Source organism: Lytechinus pictus, chromosome 5 (assembly GCF_037042905.1).
Source record: "Lytechinus pictus isolate F3 Inbred chromosome 5, Lp3.0, whole genome shotgun sequence".
NCBI classification, from domain to species: domain Eukaryota; kingdom Metazoa; phylum Echinodermata; class Echinoidea; order Temnopleuroida; family Toxopneustidae; genus Lytechinus; species Lytechinus pictus.
Window position 1 is genome coordinate 47,382,301 of NC_087249.1, and position 17,826 is coordinate 47,400,126.

Consider the following 17,826-nt stretch of genomic DNA (forward strand, 5'->3'; position numbering starts at 1 on the left):
CCTTTTCATTCACTTTGCACAATTAGTCCAATTATATGGGTCCTATTGGACCTACTGGTTATTAGACGAAATGTTGAGTGGACGAATTGGTAATTATACCATGTGGATAGTGGACGAACTGATGGTAGACCAAATGATAGTAGACGAGTTGGCGATTGGCATTAGACAAATTGGAAATAAACCAGTCGACCAACAAAAGCAATAATACATTTCTAAAAAATTACAATATAATAGAGGTGGCAACTCAGTAAGCAAAGCTTGCAATAAGTACACCGTAAAAAAAATTAGGCAAATCCCTCAAACTAGGGACCGGTCATATGATTTTTTTTCTTCAGTTTTGTCTTAAAACAATCTAAAGATGGTGCATTTCTGATTAAAAAAAACTCTGCCAGGAGTGTGGATCGAATGCCGAAGTTGGGAATTAGGAATAAGAAAATGGATACTGTCCTCGGGTATAGACACGATGGTGTTAAAAAAAAAATAATAATGATCAAGGACACTGGTGTAAATTGACCAAGGACACTAGTGTAAATTCATATAGAGGTGTAGATAAATTAATCCAAGCGGTGAACTTATTGTTCGGGCAGAGGGGGGGGGGGGTTGAAACCCCACTATTAGATCATCCCTCCCACCTGAAAAGTATGATGTCACGGATTTACTAAATTAAAAGAAAAGAGAAAAGGAAATAGGGAAGGGCCCAGTGAAATATGATATTAGTTTCTGAATATAAAAATTTCCATTATATTGGAATTTTGTAATAAAAGTGTTGAATTTTTAAAGAGAATTTAGAGAATTCGGAACTACATAATGTAATGCATCAATATTAGGAAAATTTGAATTTATCTATGGAAAATTAAAGGTTACACTCTAACAGACTTGAATAAATCGAGAGAACATTATTTTATATCATGTTGTTAAATATTATGTATTATGTAGAATGTGTTTCCTCTCATGCGACACAAAATAATCACAACAATATCAGTAATTAAGATATAGGCAAGTCTGATTTAATTTCATTTATGTTAATCTACCTTGCAAGCCCACACAATTACAACAGACTAAATGAATTCTTAGATAATTATATCTATGTTATGTCCATGAAATACAATACATCTGTTATACTCTAAGCTTACTGAACTACACAATGAGTAACTAAGTTTTTGATTTGGTGAATACAGATCAGAGACAAGGATGAAATAAATATAATTGAATATCAAGAAACATATCTATCAAGAAACATATCAATCACGGCTTCCACTGAAGTTAATTTGTTTTGGTCACATAGATGTTTTCCAGACATTCAATTACCGACTCTTGCTCCTTATTATTATGACATTCATTCAAACATTCATTGACAAAAATCTGTAAATAAACCCGAGGGGTATTTCATCAAGATACCAATATGACTTAGATTTGCACTTAAATGCCTAGTTGCGTGCGATATGAAAGGCATGACCAAAATGGTCAGATCATGCCCAGAGGACGCGCACTACTGCGTATCTTGTATGCGTCAGGATTACAGTGCGACTCATAAGTCATACTTAAATCTTTGTGAAACACCCCCGGGGAATAAATGTCAAAGTGGGAAATGTATTACAAGAATAATTTAAAATCAGTGATTTGTTACACCTAAATAGCATATTAAAATAAGAGAAAGGGAAAAAACAACAACCTCATTCTGTTCATTTAAAACACATTGTAAGATACTAAAAGGGAAAGCCACAATAGAATTGATCTTTCTATTTGAAGTTAATGAAAAAAAAAGAATACTTTAAAAGCCAGGAATTTATGATGACACAAATATTGTATGTGGGCATTTTCAGCAGAATAATCTGATATAAACTCTTCCTAAAATGTGAACAAAAACAAAACATATCATATTCACTAAACCTGTTTATTACCACTGATGTAAGAGCAAGAACTGTGGTCATGGTTTTCAACAGCAGGTTTAAAACAATTGCATCAATTACCTTTAAATAGGTGAATAGTCACCAATTTATAATTTCCATAAATCATAGGTAAAATAATTCACAAATTCATTGCAGTCTCAGAAAAAAAAAGGATGTTACATTTTGAGCCCATCAGAATAAGTAAAACTACGAAGTATAGCACCAAATAATAATATAAAGACAATACATAAACAATACAGAATGTCCTAACTTTAAAAAAAAATCAAAGCGAAAGTTTATCATGTCATCAAATTGGTTCTATTATAAGAAAAATGAATTTATATATCGATATCAATAATAAACTGAAACACAATTATTCATTAAGGGCTGATCAACTAACTACAGTAACATCTAGCCAAATTATAACTTATGATGCTTGGAAAAATTAAACTGCTCAAAATAATGCAATGCAATCATAAAAGGATTAGGTACGTTATTAAAAAAATACAATACACAACTAAATGTACATGATCATCCTACCACCATTCTCAAAGACGGTTGGTTCCAGTAACACAAAGGTTAGTGATTGATTGTACGCTTGATTTTTACGATTGATTGTACATTGTAGTCAATGGAATCAGTCGCTCAATAAATGTTCTATGAACATCGCTATGCTTTGTGTTACAGGCCCCTGGTGTCTTTTTTCTAAACCTAATGATGCCGCTTTGTCTCATATATGTTAGGTATATTCTGCCTTAGTTATAAAGTACTTATACCATGTTAGAAATACATTTCTAAAGCTTCACAGATTACTTTGAATTTAAATGCACTCGTAATTGATGACATATTACATGTATTCTGTTTCTCAATGATTTGCATGGGTGCTCCAACACTGCACAATTTCTTCCATGAATCCAGGTTTGCATATTGTTTGCAAGTGAGAATATTTTAAAGTCTGTACCGGTTACATATCTAAGACAGAATATCCATGACCTTTTGAGTTGAGGCTTGGACATAGATGCTCAGTCATATCAGGGCCCTGTGTTACAAAGAATTATGATTGATCCAATCAATCTCAACTCTATGGAAATCTATCGTCATAATTTTTCATGCAGGAAATGTGCGCAATGTCCTTTTTGGAACAAAGAGCACACTGATTATCAAGATAACGATGCATGCATTAGTATACAGTACAATGGGTGATTTCAAGTCCGGTGTTGGCGTTGGTGTTGGAATTTGGATTTGCTTCCCCTAGCTCCAAAACCTATTCAGAGTTTGTAAAACTGTTCCAGATCACACTATTGACATCTGAACAACTAGTGAGTGACTTTTGAGAACCATCTTTGTTTTATGTTTGGTGTTATACTCGTGTTAAAACTGACCTAACACCAACACCAAAAGGTCAACACTGATCTTGAAATCACCCATTATATAGTAAACAGCTTGACTGACTGAAGATATACCTTCGTAGATGTTGCTGGCTTTCCATAGACTTATGACTGATCAGATCAACTGCAACGCTATGAAAGGTAGGCGAGTGTTTCATAAAGCTGTTCGTAAGTTAAGAGCGACTTTAACAATAACTGGTGAACCTTTCTTACGCTAAATAATCACCAATGAACTGTTCATGGTGAATATCATTTACCACAAGGATCACTCTTAACTTACGAATAGCTTTATGAAACGGCCCCAGGTGTACTTATGTACTCTATTATCAATTTTAATATGGCAGTTTCCTATGATGAGCAGTGCTTGTTACAATTTCAATTAACAACAAATTGTATGTTACAGCAGCAATAATCAAAATACAACATAATTGCTAGAGGGTATTCATTTGTCTCGCAATCTACTATGGTCAACTAGAAAGCTAGTGAACACTTTTTGCGAGAGTGATCACGAATTTCCTTGTTGACCATAGTAGATTGCGAGACAAATACCCTCTAGCGATTATTTCAGTCCGCAATAATGAACCTATTTAGTATTACAACATAATTGTAAGAAATAACAATTACAAAAGAGGGAATGTAATCACAGTGCTAACTTTCAGTTTGATACAAAAAAACTGTGTGAACTTTTTTAAGATCACACATAAAAAACATTGATTTGCCATACTTGTAACATATAAAAAAGTAATATTCACATATAAATAAGTCTTGCTCCACATTTAATAAAGCAATCATTTTACACTATGTACACATTCATAGATACAGCATTGTGCTGAAAATCAATATTATTCAGCAGTTGGCATAATTCTACAATACATCCTACTCGCAACTTAACAAAAAAGTAATGACAAGTCTTCCTTGCAAACATAATCCATTGTTGATATTGTATTTTGCATCGTTAGGTAAATTACAGAAATGACATCTAAAGGTAATAATAGTTAAATATTTTGAGATACATGCAACTTTGGATGGGGATAATATATATAGTTGGAGAAGCCTTCAGAGCTTGTCACAAAACACACTATTGTATTTCAAGAGGAAAATGAAAACTTTTTATCAGGCTGAATGGCTTATTAGAAAATGTAAATGAACTACATATTTTGCATGGGCTACACCCTGAAGTCTTATTTTTTTGCACTTTTGCAATTAATTTTTTTAATATTCTTTAAGATAAATTATGTTAATGGTAGAAATATAGGCCTACTTGTCAGCCACACCAGGGAAAGCATGTGGTAATGAAATGAATATAAATCTATGCAAGCTTTAATTATTTCAATTAAAATTCTGGTGTATGATTAACACTTCAGGATTGCTTCCAACCAATTCCTTTCAAAATTAGATTTCTATACCAGAACTCAAACTGAACTTCCTTTCTAGCAGTCGGGTAAAACATCTACTCCATTACAAGAGCATTCTTAAGTATTGATAACATTTATAAATCTCTATTTAGTACAACTCAGGGTGGGCTCAAAACTATCATACATCAATATGTATGTAATACATTCATTGAACAACATACTTTATTACGGAAAATTCATTCAAACCAAGACCTGGGCCCCGTCTTACAAAGAGTTGCGATTGATCGGATCAACCACAACTATGGAAAGGCAGCAATGTCAACATCTAAAAAAGCATGTTTATTCTAAAAATTCTCTATATATGATGTATACAGATACATTCACTACTGTCTTGACAATTCAGTGTGGTCCCCTTTGTTTACAAAGGACACTGCAAATTTCCGTAGAAAAAATTATGACATCGATGGATTTCCATATAGCTGAGGTTGATCAGATCAATTGCAACCCTTTGTACAGATGGGGGCCTGGGTCCCGTATTATGAAGAGTTGTGATTGATCCATGCAATCTCATCTATAGATCTATGGAAATCGAGCAATGTCATAATTCTTTCCGTATATCATACAACGTGCCTCTGAACACAAGGGGGAGCACACTGATGCATCAAGTCGATGATGCAGCCATGAGCATGCCTTTGAACGCACAAATGCATTCTAGATGTTGGGGTTGTTGGCTTTCCATAGTTGTGAATGATCGGATCAATTGTAACTCTTTGTGAGACAGGGCCCTGAACTTATTTCATCTACGAAAGGAATTGACAAAAGTCCATTTACATTTGTCTTCCCTGTAAATCTACAATCTGGATCCTATAACACAAAGGTTAGCAATTGATCATACGCTTGATTTTTATGATTGATTGTACATTGTAGTCAAGTTGATCAATCATAAAGGTATTCTTCTACGATGGTTGGTGAGCTTTGCGCTAGGGGCCCCTGTTAATTGAATCAGAAGTAGTTCCTAATTTCAAAGAAGTAGAAGGAATCATGGTGTGTAGAGTGATGCAGCGCGGTCGACATGGCAAGAAATGAACTTGTGTACACGTATACAAGAAGCAACAATGTTTAATACTTTGTTTAAAAAAAATAATTGTCAGCTTTCATGGGACGTAAATAATAATTTGATGACCTCAGAATCGTAAAAACCGGGAAATTTTATTTGTATACAGGTTATATATACATGTATTAAAAGCAAGAAACTTGCTTTCTGACCTTTTAATATTTTCAGTTAAAAATGTTCACCTACAGGGATATTTTTTTTCATTACATGATGGGGTGCATGTAATGCCTGCTTATAAATTTAACAGCAGTAGTTACAATGATGCTGACGATAATAGCAATCCAATGGTATCAGATGCCCCATGAAGGCCGACAATAATAAATAAATAATTGCTATACTGTGAAACAGATTATTGCAATCTGTAAAATATTATACACTTGACCGTATTACATGTAGAGAATAGCACAACTTGGTATAGATATCCAACTATATTCAAATGTTAATGTCTGAAGATAACATTATGCTAAATTGCTAATCAATTTACAATTACAGACCGAAACCTCGTCAATGTTGTATTCGATTCCTGTACAACCAAAAACTGGGGAAAAAACATGTATTGATAGCATAGATAGATGTATACTAATGAGATAAGTATATATTAAGAGTTGGTTGAAAGATATTCCCTTAATACAATGCTATAATACTAGATATATCTGCATTTCTATTGTTAATCCTGTAGTAATTTCTACTCATTTATTCAAATATTACTCAGTATACACTTATTGCTGAAAATATAACTTATGCCATTAAATCGATAAGATAAATGCACCAAAATGAAATGATACTATGATAGTGTTTAAGATATGGCTAACAACTTAATTTCCCCTCTCCTTTTTGTTTGTTGGGGGGGGGGGTGTGGGGGCTGGATTATTACACTTCAAAGCAAGCCATTATTCCATTTTTTTAAACCAATTACTCATCCATAATTGAAGCATCACAAGAATATCCAAACATTTGTTTTGCAATATATTTTACTGCACAAAGTGCACATGTACCAAAATATAGGCACATTCTGGCCTTTTAATTTCTTTTCATAATATATCATTTTTTCTATATTGAGAAGTGACCTCCATGCTATACATGAAGTTGTGTTTTAATTTCTTTTTCCTCCAAGGCAATTCTTAATTTCCGCTTGAAGACAGAGTGATGATTCTGATATTAAAAAAAAGATGAAAAATCTCACAACTTCAACATTTTTTTTGTTGGTCCTAGTGAGCATGTGAGGAAGTTTGACCATTTAAGGGCTTTATGCACACTTTACACTGATTGATCCTCTGCATTGAAATAACCTGTTATAAAGAAGAGTATTGTGTGATACTACATTTTGATACATAAAATGATACATGATTAGTGGCTGAATTATCAATAATAAAATAGCTCGGGGGTAATTTCATCTAACATACATAAAAGTACTGTTTTTTTAAGAAGAAATTTAAATGCCTTGAAAGTTAGTTCTCTAATTAATCATTATTTTTTCATATTCAACCACTTTTCACCAGTGAACATGATTTATACATTTCACAAATGTTACTTCAGGCTAAATCTTAATAAAGGGAGAATTTTCATAGCAAAAAGAATGATTAATCAGATAAATGAAAACAAGTTTTTTTTATATACATGTATACACAAATCAAGTAGTCAACTAAATTCATTTCAAATCCAAAGAGAGTAAGCATGATGATTGCTGGATAAAATGAAGTACAGCTACATTTTTAGTCTAATATTTTATCTCAATATCCAAACATCAAAACACTGATTGTTGCTAGTGATATTTACAAGCTGCTTTAACAGTAAACATTTAGTCAAAAAATGAAGACACAAATATCGATGGCATTTCCATTGTCTAGAAATGCAAGAATTCATAATGTCAATTTTTATTTCAACAAACTATATTTAGTAGTGAGAATGCATGCATAGAATTCAGACATAATAGTTGGCAACATATACAGGTATATTATACATAGGTATTTGTTAAAATGGAATTAAGGGGGAAGTCACTTTCATGACTACGGAAACTGGAAAAGGACTGGATACATGTATAAAAGTTGTTACATCAAATAAAACAGATTTCCCAATTTGCAACCATTAACTTTGAAAACTATATTTGAAATAAAATGCTTTTACAACAAATAAAAAATAAAAAATCCATCTATTAGTTTAATCGTTTTTTTCTTAAAAAATTACTTTTTTTTCTTTAAAGTACATCAACATCTTTTTCAGTGTGAAAGGTTGTTGAATATTTTTCTTAACTTGGATTTTGATAGTCACATGACTATTCTACAAACATAGCTCTTACCTTGTATGACTGTTTTGGAAAATATTTTCCCCTAGGAAGGGGTTTCTATATTGTAATAGCCATTGCCACTTCTCCTTGACCAACAGGCCAGCTGGGAAGTGTTTCATGAAATAAATTGGTCTGAGCCAATCAGATGCAGGGATTGACTTAGCTCATGTTTTGAAATAGATTACCAACTCTTCTTTAGGAGTGGTTGTTGGCTTCATATTACAGAATATCGTCAAACATTTCATTACAACTCTTTGTAAGAATAATTAAGTATCAATGAAAATTCACTGAAAATAATGATGAAGGTGGTAATACAAAGAACCAAATTCCCCCCCCCCCAAAAAAAAAAATGTAACGAGACCCTTCCCCACTCTTTTAAGTTAACTCCTGCATGGGTAAAAAAATTACAGAGAGGACAAATAGCATTTCCAAATGTTTGTCCTTCGAAGGAGTGGGGTGGAGAGCGTTACAATGACAAACAATTCGGTGAAAAGGGAGAAATATAATGCAGTTATATGACATGTATAATGCAACACATTCTCACTCAACACCTACATTATAATAACACACAAACAAAGAACACCTTTTCCCAAATGATTTTAAAGCCATTGCACATTGGTGAGACACCATTTGAGCTCATGAGATGTTGACCAAAGAGGGCAGCAGATTATCTCACTTGTCCGACTTCTTGCCTTTGCCTCCTGACCTGGTGAGGAATAAAAGATGGGGAAGAAGAAAGATGGTGTGTGGAAATGCACAAGATAACAAAATTCTTAGAAATGCAATAGGGGAAATTTTTCTAAAAAGGGGTTTGTAGTAAAAAAAAAAAATCCATTTCATAAAAGTAGGTATTAAAGTCGACCCAAATCAGGTTGATACCTTATAGTTTTTCTGGGGCAACATTTTGCAAATGACCTTACCCTTCATTCATTTGGATAAGTACTCAATTCTTTAAAAGAAGAGTTATAAGGCTTGCTGGTATACCAGTCTGCGACAGTTGACTCTAATAAAGGAATTAATGCACAGACCACATGACACAACTTTTAGTTTTAGGTGAGGTTAATTACCAATTGGGAAAGCTTCTCTTACATTATCCTCTTTAACCCTAAAAGGCCTGGGGGCGGATTTCGCCACCCTCTACATTTTTCACGATAAATCCGCCACGCGAAAATTTTCAACCGCGCCGCTCGCTGACTTTTACTTTCAAATCTCGTGCAACTTCTGAGACCAAATTTGCGATGCCCGGGTACGCGATTACGAAATTACGGTACTTAACATTATGTAGGGGCATGTCAGACCCAAAACTGCTCTGAATTAATGTACAAATCCAATGCAAGTTTTGTATTTAGCCTAAATTCATAAATGTACTGTATCATTATTTCTACTTTTACTGATTAAATTTGATAAATTTTGTCTTGTTTATGATCAAAATTATCAATGTCTGCAACAATTTCCATAGAAAAAACAATAAAAAACAAAAAGTCGAAAAACAAAGAAATACATAAGAAATTTAAAAAACAATAAAATACATAAGAAAAAAATTGCTATACCAAATTTTTTTGAAGTACATTTGATCGGGATCCTACAAAGAGTCTGTGAAAAAAAAAATTTAGCAGATTTGAGGCAGTATAATAGTTGAATAGAGCAAATGTTTTATTTCATGAATAAATTAGCATAATTAATTAATGAAAAATCTTATTATTTCCCAAAATTAACCATACAGCCTTGTAGATTATATCGCACACTACCATTGTGTAAATTTTCGTGGCGCTCGCGCGAACGAAGGCTGAGATATCAGGGGGGGCGGAATCAGCCCCTCCCCGGCTGTGAGATGGGTCCAAATAACCCGGCTCTTTTAGGGTTAAAACTACCTATCATTTGACCTGTTGCCACATACAAACATGATTGACCACTTTGTTCTTATTCTTGAAGTGAATAACAAGCATATTTCCAAACAAGTCGCATGAATAACTATGCCCATGTCCCTAATTGAAAAAGCACTACTCCGATTTACAACCAATCGACCTTCATATGCTCATGCCCAAATTGCATTTGAAATGGTTTAATCCCACATGCTCAGGCAAACTTACTTCTTCTTGTTTTTCGGCGATGTCGACTGGAACATGCTGGATGCTGACATGAGGTTCTCTATGTACTGACCAAGGACCTGATTCTCCGATTTTAGCTTCAGGTTCTCTTCTTTCACTTTGTCTACTCTTAAAGAGAGATCTGTAAACACAAACACAGAATTCAGGTTTAGAACCCTTTTCAAGGAAAATAGTCACGTATGCACAAGTACAGAAAAAAAAATTACACGGCTTATCATAACTTTTAGCACAGGATTAGACCATGGCTCAAGTTAAAAACTGGGCCCCGTCTTACAAAGAGTTGCGACTGATCCGATCAACCACAACTATGGATGGCCAGCAACCTCAACATCTAAAATTCAAATTTGTTCAAAATATTTTATAGATATGATGTATATTCATACATTTATCATTCTCTTGACGATTCAGTGTTATTCTCTGTTTACTGAGGAGATTGATTGGATCAATCGTAACTCTTTGTAAGACGTGCCCCTGGACTTTGGAATACATGTACATTGTTAAAAGTCAGAACCGTGTCCTTCGCGAGCGGTTCCCCAAAGCGGCCTCTCATTGTGGGGTCTAGTGGTTACGACTCACGTCTTTCAATCAGATGGACGGTGGTTCAAATCCCAGCCATGGCGTATTTTCCTTCAGCAAGAAATTTATCCACATTGTGCTGCACTTGACCCAGGAGAGGTGAATGGGTACCCGGCAGGATTATTCCTTGAATGCACCAGGTGCCTTTAGCAGCTGGAGCTGAAGCCGGGGTAGTGCACCATTGAATAGGCAACTAGATAAATCGGAGCCTCATAAATGCTATATATTATTACTAGTAATATTTCCCAATTCGCGCACTTCATCAAAGACCAGACAATTGAGAATGCGGGGAAGCTGCTATGCTATGAATGAGACGACGCATGTTTTTAATTAGGGATTTGTGCTAATACAAGACGCGGCACAGACTTTTGAGACAATTTATGACTTAAAGCTGTAGAACACTCAGGAGGGGGTAGCAAGGACCAACAAAGGTCATGGCATGTTGGACATCCATAAAAACTTACAGATGGCATCACATTACCAACATGAGATCTGAATTTTTCACTATTATTGTCTTTCACACAAAGTCACAACTCATTGCTGTACTTCTGACCAGTTTACCGCATTGCAAAAAATTATCATTATCATTTTTAAACAGAATTCAAGAAGAAAATAGAATAAATAGAATTTCATTGCAAACAGGGGGGGGGGAGAGTTAGAAAGATCAATGAAATCCATAAAAACTTAAAGACAAATGTATGTAATTTTTTACAAAACAAGATTAGATAGAAATATGCGTGTCATAGGTGTTATGACATATAAAAATCCATATCCATCCATACCATCTAGTGTGTTCTGTAGTTCAAGGACCTGACATATTAGTCTAGCCTTCTCCTCAGCATCTTCCCCGTCATCTGTGGAGCAGTTGTTGGCTCGGTTCACATCGGTGGGAAGGGTAGCAGAGTCTGACCAACAAAAAAAAAACACGAAGCAATTCTTTTTAAAATTGCATTAATTAGTCCTAGAAGCACTAAAGTTTTTGCCAAAAATGTAATTTCGTAACTAGGGCTGTCTCAAATCTGTCGGATGCCGGTCCTTGTAGGTTTTGTAGCTAATTTTTTACTATCATCATAAAGATATAAGAAAAGAAAGATGAAGGAATTACACGTTATTTATTTTCATTTATTTAGTTTTATTTCAACAGCCCCATCAATAATTTAAATACAATTTTACAAGGGGCCCTGCATAACATAAAAAAACACATGGACTTACAAACATAAATATATATATATATATATATTTATATATATATTTGAGAGGATCATGCTATATATAGGTACAGCAAGAATAAAGCAATCGACGTAGCCGGGGTTCAGTTCATCAAGTTTATTCACAAGCTTTCGGCCATAATTGGGCCTTCTTCAGGTATCTGAAGTACAAGAGAAACAAGTGGCCATAATGTACAAACAAATTGCGAAATATGTATACATAGAAGAAGGTTACTACAACTTAAGTACCGTAAGGCTAATTTAGGTTGTAATTTAAAGGGGAATCCAGCCTTGGCCATAAAATGTTGTGTTGGGAAGGAGAAAAATAAATTAAACAGAATGGTGAAAGTTTGAAAGAAATCGGACAAGCAATAAGAAAGTTATAGCTGCTTTAAAATTGAGATCACTAATAGTATGTAGATTTCAAATTGGCCACTGGGTAAGTAAATTATGACAATGGGCAAGGACAACTTTTCCATAGGCCATGTACTTTATTATCAGGGATTTGTGGTTTTCTCATAAGTACCCTTTCCCCTGGGGCAGTAATCTAAATATAACCCAGGTAGTATATTGTTTTATGTCCTCATGAAAGAAAAATATAATTTGAAATAAAACTTTTGGGAAAAATTACATTTTAGCCATAATATGTATTGGAGTACACAGAAGAGTAGTCCTTGCCTTACATCACTATGACATCCCATATGCGGCCAATTTGAAGTCTCCATGGGTATAGTGATTACCAATATTTACAACTTTTAAAAATTAATAACTTTCTTGTTGTTTGTCCAATATTGTTCAAACTTTCACCTATCAACTTGTCTGATTTTTCTTTTTCTTATAAAAACAAGTTTTTATTTGGGTTGGATTCCCCTTTAAGTCATTGAAGTCAATAAGAATGGCAGCCGCCTTAAAGTTGAATTAAGAAGGGGGTGAGTTTCCATAAATATAGGTTCTACATACAATATATAGTATATATAAGTTGTTCAAACAGATAGCATGTCACAAAAATCCTCTGCCTTCTCGATATTTTGCTTTGAAAGTCTATGAAATTAGCCACCTGTCAGAGCCCGAGAGACGAGTGTACAGAAAAGTCACTCGGAGTGTGACGTCACCGGGGGGAATTTAGTATAAGAGGTGCCTGAATGTCATACAGAAATGCTATGCAGAGAGAGAAAGATATTTTACAATTTTTTTTCAAAGCAACTCAAATCAAACAAATATGACTGATATGTACAAATCTTTACTTTCCCTGTATAAAAAACAGTATGAATAACCACCATGAACTCTTCAGTCATGATGTAAGATAGCAAACAGTGAGTTATTGAATGATATTTTCATTATTTCTCATTTATTTTATCACGATGTTCAATCAAGTGAGTAGCTGGAAAGTAATTCCGGCGGCGAGCTCAGCGCGCGCTGAACGCATAATACTAGTACACACAACACCCAGCTAGGCATTGAGTGTACTGTTATGGTCTGGTATGTCGACTTAGTTCATGGCCGTGCAGCGATCCCCTGGCGTTTTTTCTTCTTTTCTTTTGTCTTTGACTCCACTTTTATATCCTCTGGATCATTTCCACTCATAGCTCATTCCACAGAACAATCTTGAACCAAACGTATAGTATTCTTTCTCGGCCTTCTGAGTTGTTTTCTATATTTAATTACGCTAGGGGTCACCGTCACACATACAAACGCAATTCGCAAGTGAGTTGAAGACAGAAAGATATATATAGTAATTAGTATACATCTCTATGGTTGAAGACAACAAGAACGGTACGGTCGCTCGACAGCTAGCTGCGCAGGAGCGGGCGGCCGGTCGGCACAAAGCAATTCCGCAACCAACTGTGTTTTTTTGCAAGAGCCGCGTCACACGCGGATAAATATGTCATAATAACACGTCTGCTACGTTATCGACTGGTGAGAAGATCTCGATCAAATTTCATATTATTCACCTTGAAATTATTCCTTTAGGGTCTATGGTATCATTCTGAGGGAATTCACATATTTGGAATAATAGTACGGCCACAAATATTTTAATCATTTCCTCTTTGCAAGTTCTATGGCTCGCAGATACAACTTCAACTGCAGTTATTCCATATGAAGGAGTACGTGCATAGTACACAAAACGGCACTGCTTTGTTTACTTCACCGGGACCGAATACCCCCCGGTGACGTCACACTCAAAGAACACCCGTCTCGGTAGGCATTGCAGGAGCGAACTCAGGGAAAATGGGTAGGGATAAATCGTTCAAATTCACTATTTTGAAAAAAGAAAATGGGGGGTCGAATCACCTATTAGTGTTTGGGGGGTTGTAAGGTTGCTATTAATGTAAATATCTCAATATTTGGAATCGTCTTCTTAATTCAACTTTAAGAAAATCTATAAACAGACTTCTTAAAGAATACACTGTATATCATCATATATGTGTGGTTATGGACTTGTATTATACAAAAAATAGGTTTATTTTAAGGATATTGGTTTTAAATATGTACATAAGGTACATCATATACTGAAAGGTACATCATACACTGAACCCCAGCTACGTCGATTGCTTTATTCTCGCTGTATCTATATATAGCATCCTCTCAAATATATAATAGAAAGCACCTCGCAATGTATAGGTCCCTGCTCTTCACAATTATATATATATATATATATATATACACACACACACACAAAATAAACGATGAAAGGAATTGGGGAAATTGTATTCCATTCCCCGACTGATTACATTTTCATCTGGAAAATAAAAGTGGAGAAACTTTTCACAGATGCAGGTAATCCTGCAGGCACCCTAGAGTATGAAAACTCTATGCAGTACACTTCAGTGTTACTACTCCTGTGAACACCCAGCTCAAGAATTTTGAAAGTTACATCATAATATGGAATAAAAAATTACAGAACCATATGAACCCTAATCCAAAGCTTCTGCAATTTTTCAAATTCTTGGCAGTCAGCCTCAAACATTTCTACAGGGGTGTCAGAAGGAGCTGGAAAACTAAATATACCGTCAGATATACCAAGACTCACGCCTACATGTATTGCGTGAAATTCCTACATTATTAGGGACCCTTGCTCATCCCCTAAACCTATTTCTCACGCTTGCATCACAGGGATTCACAGCCTGCTCTCATACATACATGTACATTTACACTGTACGCAATGCCGAGACACAGTTCCTTGCTTTAACTCTCACGCATCGCTAGACTTTGAACTTGGCATCTCTAAGTCCATCTCTAAGCTAGCAGAAAAAAACAACAATAACTTTTCCTTCCCTCTTTGGTCTCCCTTATATTTCTTTTTATCCTGAAAGGCTATGGCAAACCTGGTTTCTTAACATTTCTTATAACAGAACTGAGTGTACATGTAGTACATTATAGTATACAAAATATATGAATACCAGGATTTGAGTATTTGTGTAGCAGGAATTATTTATCTGAGGTTGGACTGGTATTACTTGATAATCTAGTTCTTGCATTAGTTCATCCTTTTTGATCTGAACCAAAATATAGACAACGCGCTAGCCTATTTTTCCTGAAGCCACAGCTAGTGCCTGCACCTTGGATTTTCAACTCGTACTATTTAGCACCGTTCACGAACAGCTTGCCCAATACAATACGATTTAGGTCCATGGTGTATGATTACAAAAATGTTCCTGACAATTAAATACTTTTACCACAGAAAGAGAGTGCTTATTTTTCCTACCTTCACTCGCTATCTCTCTAGGTCTACACTTGTAGGTCTAGATCTGCTTCAAACTTACCCACCAAGTTTTGGTTAGGACAGGGGTAGCCAGGAGGCTAAGCTACGAGATGCTTATAGAGGGCGGCAGACTCTATATGCGTCTCGTAGCTTAGCTACTACCAAAGAAAGCAAGATGGCCACATAAACATCGGCAAGTTTTTCCCCGTGTTCTAAAAATATATTTCCTGTTTTTTTAAATGAATATTTGTTTTAAAATGAAATCGATATTGTATAAATGTCAGAAATGAAGTTTTAGCCCATTTACATGATTTAGGGCTAGACCTACAATGTAGATCTTCAAAAAGGAAAGTAGAAATCTTGGGGGCAAAAATTGCAATGTTGACCGCAGTAATGTATACGCACATGAATGGGGCACAATCCCTGGCTCCGTGGAGAGTAAGCACACGTTAGTGAATGATTTTTACTCTCTAGGAGCCTCCTGCCTGTCCTGGCTAGACAAGGGGTTTGCAGCTTTTGTAACCCATACATATTAATGTAAAATTTGGCAGAAAAGGGAACCCAGAATTAAGGATTTTCCCCTCAAAAGAGTCCCTTTTGCGACTGCCACCCTAATCCTAATATACTTCTTTTTCACTTTGGCTGGCTGTTTGTGAAAGAACTCTTCCCATGTGCAAGCAAGGATTAAAAGATAGAGAAAACAAAAAACCAGCCCAAGGTTATCACTTCTCGTACCAATCAATATTGACATGATTGAAAGGGGGGGGGGGGGAGTATAATACAAAACCATACCGTACCCCATTTTTAAACTTTAAAGATTGTCCACACACACCCACCATGCATGTCCATGCCCACTGCGAGTACCCCCCCCCCTCCATTGCTTGAAGTTGAAGTTCATCTCAGCTCTGTTCTGGCCTCCTCCACTCAGCTCTTAAGTTTAACTTGTAATTCCAGCAAGATATTTGCTACAAACTATTTTTAAAAAGATTGAAGATACATGAGCATGAGCTAATTGAGTCCATCACTCCATGACACATAAAAAATATCAAAATACAATGTCTTTCTATTCTTAATAAACGTATCAATAATATCAATCCCATTCCAAAAACTATTTCAAAATGATGCTCCCAGTTAAGGCTTGGGCTTGGCATCAGATGCCTGGAGTGGCTAGTAGTGGATGCATCCGTTGCATGCACTGAAATGATGCAGAACCAGTCCGGCCGGGTGCATCTTGTTTTTCGATCTTTTTTTACTCACCGTTATCCTCTTTTGTCATATTAGACATTGCTTGCTCAACATAAACGCAAGTGAAAAAGTTCTTCCTTCCTTGAAAGGAGCCAATATAGAGGTCTATACCGATAATCAGAGTTCTTCGATTATCTAGTTCCGAAAATAAATCCCAGCTCTAGGCGATCACAGATCGTCAGTCAGTGGATTGCATCCCATGCAGTTCGTGTAATTCCACAGGCGCCGGTGCACCGGCAATGTACACAATTGAATGCGGACACGCCTTTGTAATGCAATGAGGCCGGATTGCACAGAAACAGCGAAGTGCGGTGAATCACGGCGGGTCTTGTGACGAGTTATCCACCGAACATTGTCAAAAACCTTGATGTGATAAGGGGAAAATGTTGAAAGTACTATTTGACAGCCTATAGATTTACAGATGGCATATGATCCCCACTTCTTGAATTTCGTCTGGTTACGGTCATATTCTACATGTAATTCTGTTTTCCGAGCATTACACCCTCTCTTCTCGGCCACTTTTCAGCTGAAGGCTGTAGGGATTATATTAATTGCAACGTAGAGGGCCGACCCATAGTCCCCTATTTTTTTAATATCAGTAAATAAATTGACAGAAGAACGTTAGATGGGTTAGATGTCTATACTATATAGACCATGGAAAAAATGGGAGCTTATGGGAAAGTGTGTTAAGCCTCTCTGGGTAAGAAAAATGTAAGTTTTTTTTTTGTCTAGTCACTGAAGCAGATGGGGGCCTGCCATGCCACCTAAAAAGTTTCACAACCAAAAAAAAATAAAGAAAAGGAGGAGAAAAAACAAATGACAAGGAAAGGAACGAGAGTAAGATATAACATTGTTTTCTAAATTTTATTTGAACATCTATCTCAAAATTAGATTTTTATTTTAGTGAATAAGTAAAAAAATATTGGCTTGCTAGATTCGCCTTCTCGGGACTTTTA

The 17,826-nt window shown here is 35.5% G+C and overlaps 1 protein-coding gene across 2 annotated transcripts; it reads right to left on the bottom strand.

Moving 5' to 3' along the window:
- Positions 1–985: 985 nt before the first annotated feature.
- Positions 986–17,435, bottom strand: LOC129261173 (short coiled-coil protein B-like). 2 transcript variants are annotated; one of them, XR_010293494.1, is made up of 5 exons: positions 16,883–17,435; positions 11,497–11,619; positions 10,121–10,259; positions 3,861–8,736; positions 986–3,738 (listed from the first exon to the last, which is right to left on the bottom strand). XR_010293494.1 is itself a non-coding variant. In XM_054899233.2 (4 exons), the coding sequence occupies exons 1-4, from the start codon at positions 16,908–16,910 to the stop codon at positions 8,703–8,705; spliced, it is 324 nt and encodes a 107-aa protein (XP_054755208.1). In that variant the 5' UTR covers positions 16,911–17,435; the 3' UTR covers positions 986–8,702. The 2 variants fall into 2 exon arrangements, 1 of the variants encoding a protein (XP_054755208.1); XM_054899233.2 differs by having other exon boundaries at positions 986–8,736.
- Positions 17,436–17,826: the final 391 nt, after the last annotated feature.